Raw genomic sequence first — 3,276 nt, 5'->3', positions numbered from 1 at the left:
AGAAGTGGACCCTCAACCTTATGGTCAACTAATATTTGACAAAGCAGGAAAGACTATCCACTGGAAAAAAGACAGTCTCTTCAACAAATGGTGCTGGGAAAATTGGACATCCACATGCAGAAGAATGAAACTAGACCACTCTCACCATACACAAAGATAAACTCAATATGGATGAAAGATCTAAACGTGAGACAATATTCCATCAAAATCCTAGAGGCGAACACAGGCAACACCCTTTTTGAACTCGGCCACAGTAACTTCTTGCAAGATACATCCACGAAGGCAAAAGAAACAGAAGCAAAAATGAACTATTGGGACTTCATCAAGATAAGAAGCTTTTGCACAGGAAAGGATACAGTCAACAAAACTAAAAGACAATGAGAGTCTTAATAAGCTCTCATTAGAGTCCAAGCTGTTCACCGCTGCCTTATGTGCTTTCTATCACCATTTCTGCATTAATTTGTTAAAGAACAGGAGAATAAAATTTATAGTTTATACCAGAGTAAGGGAAGATAATCCACAGCCTGTCGAGTGCCATTTAATGACATTTTACTGCTTATTTTTGCCTATCCTTCTCAGTATGCACCTGCTTCCTTTATTATCTCCTTTCCTCTTCTTTCTTTTACGTATTTTCCTGTCTTTTCTATTTATTTTTATTTTTTCAAGCATTTTGATTCTTTTTATTACTCAAAAAAATCCTCATTTTTTAAATTTAGCTTTCTGACTCTGTGCTTGTGCCTTCAACATTTTCACAACGATTTTCTGCTCCTGAATAAGGAAAGCACACTTGATCTTGTCACAAACACACTTAGCACACATGGAACCACCATAGGCCCTGCTGATGTGTTTTTTCGTTTTAGACAATCTCATAAGGACTTTAGGTCTCACAGCATGAACTCCTCGAAGTTGGCCAGGGCACATGCCACATGCCGACTTCGGCGCTTTCCCAACCTTCTTGGTATAAAGGTAAACGATTCTATTACCAGGGGTTAGGGGCAGCCTAGTTTTGTTAGAGGCTGTATTGTAGGACAGCCTACAATGGTATGTCAAACGCTGAACCATTCTGAATGCCTACGGACGCCGTCCCCGGAAGAGCTGTCTTTTCTAATTAAAATTTTTTTAAAAATATTTTATTTATTCATGAGAGACAGAGACATAGGCAGAGGGATAAGCAGGCTCCATCACTCAATCTCAGGACACCAGGATCACTACCTGAGCCAAAGGTGGATACTCAACCACTGAGCCACCCAGGTGCCCTATTTCCAATCTCTTAATTCTTCCTTACTGGTAACATCTAGGGAGGCTATCTAGATAGAAAAAAAAAACATTGGAGAAACCTGTATAAGGGCTTTTACCCTTTCTGCATATTTTTTATTCACTAGCCCTTTCAATGCAGTTGTAACAGTTCAGTAGCCCTGAATTTGGAGGCATATTTACAGTCCATATTAATCAAAAGAGTCATTTGATTCTTCTTTGCCTTATATAATCTGGCATATCACATCCACTCTACTACAGACATTTTTGTAAAGTAATGCGTACACCTAAGGCAGGGCTTGAGCTCACAACCCCAAGATCAAGAGTTCCATGATCTAGTGACTGAACCAGCCATGCACCCCTACTATAGACATTATTAGTCACTAAGATCTCTTAAGATATATGTGAAAGGACCACCATGGTCTGGAGAGGCAAGGTCTGATTTTTTGCCCTGTTCATTTCAATTAGAGAAGTTATGGTAGAGCCAGGGGCCTGGGCAGGATGATGGAAGTTGGGAGCCCTTAGTTTGCCAACCAGGAAATGGGGAACAATAATGGGTACAATTACATGCCAGCCAGTGTTCTAGATGCTTTATGTATACTAGTCTATTGAACCAGAAGCTTATAACTACTTTTAGTTCCATTTTATAGATGAAAAAATGGAGGCAATAAGATTCTAAGTAGCGAGCACATAGTATATGGTGCATGAGGATTCAATCAACTATGGTATATTCTACGGATCTTTTCCACCAGACTTCTTTCCCTAATTTAGCAATCTAGGATTGTAAAATGAATAGAAAATTGCAGGATGCAAAAGAAGAGTACTTAATAGCAGTACTTTCCCTGTTTTGCTTTTTTTCTTCACAGTACTATGTGGTCTAGATGCAGAAATTCTTTTTTTTTTTTTTTTAAACTTAAGATTGTAGAGTACTAGATCAATGGAATATATGTAGATCAATGGAACAGTATTGAGAGTTGATATATTTTTTTTTTTAAATTTTTATTTATTTATGATAGTCACAGAGAGAGAGAGAGAGAGAGGCAGAGACATAGGCCGAGGGAGAAGCAGGCTCCATGCAGGGAGCCCAATGTGGGACTTGATCCAGGGTCCCCAGGATCACGCCCTGGACCTAAGGTGGTGTTAAACCGCTGAGCCGCCCAGGCTGCCCCAGATGCAGAAATTCTTGAAGAGGGAAAGAAATTATTTTTAGAAACCTCATCTTTTCCATGATAAGTAATGATTAACTCTGAAACTGTCAGGGTCAGGAGGAAACTCTTAATGTTCCCAGAATTGAATCCACAATCTCTTTTCTTCATCCTGCTAGCCAAGGTTCATATCTGGCTTGACTGGGGTGCACAGGACTTAAAAGAGGGGTATGTGAGGGAAGAGGTGAGAGGCTTGTTAATGTTTTGATTTGGGGTTTTTCTCCAAGAGGCATCAATGCCTTAACACTGTTGTCTTTAAACAGAAACTTCAGTAAAAGGCGAACTCCCTGGTTGCAAGCATCACTCATAAATTTAGCTGGTACCAATCATGTTTACTTCTGTATTCCACCCCCATCCCTAAAACCATTTGTTTGGAGATGGATGGGATCCCTGCCCTTACTGAGAACCTGCAAGGGAGTCACTACATAGTTTCCTTCAGATTTGACAAGGGCAGGACAGCAGAAATGTCTTGGAATATGGGGTTTTTAATTCTCTCAACTTCTGATATTTCTGACCTTTGCCTCTCTTGAATAACCTGTAGGCAACATGGTTTATCTATCTTCCTTCCTTCCTTCCTTCCTCCTTCCTTCCTTCCTTCCTTCCTTCCTTCCTTCCTTCCTTCTTTTCCCCTCCCTCCCTTTTCTTTTTTTCAAAGGCCTGCTTACTCCCTGTCTGTAACCCTGGTCATCTGCACCCCTCTCTCAATAACTGTGGCATGCTTTCAGTATCGCACCATACCTCCTTACTTTATGTGATTCTCATCCTGGCCTTCTAGGCTGCAACCCCAGGATTTAAGACCTAGTAGACGCCCCACGTT

The 3,276-nt window shown here is 40.5% G+C and overlaps 1 protein-coding gene across 1 annotated transcript; it reads right to left on the bottom strand.

Annotated features, from left to right (window-relative positions):
* Positions 1 to 699: 699 nt before the first annotated feature.
* Positions 700 to 1,090, bottom strand: LOC112671939 (60S ribosomal protein L34-like). Its single transcript, XM_035712145.2, has one exon. The coding sequence runs from the start codon at positions 1,060 to 1,062 to the stop codon at positions 700 to 702; it is 363 nt and encodes a 120-aa protein (XP_035568038.1). The 5' UTR covers positions 1,063 to 1,090.
* Between the last annotated feature and the right edge of the window lie 2,186 nt (positions 1,091 to 3,276).

This window comes from Canis lupus, chromosome X (assembly GCF_003254725.2).
Source record: "Canis lupus dingo isolate Sandy chromosome X, ASM325472v2, whole genome shotgun sequence".
Lineage (NCBI taxonomy): Eukaryota > Metazoa > Chordata > Mammalia > Carnivora > Canidae > Canis > Canis lupus.
This window is presented reverse-complemented; position numbering and strand designations above follow the sequence as displayed.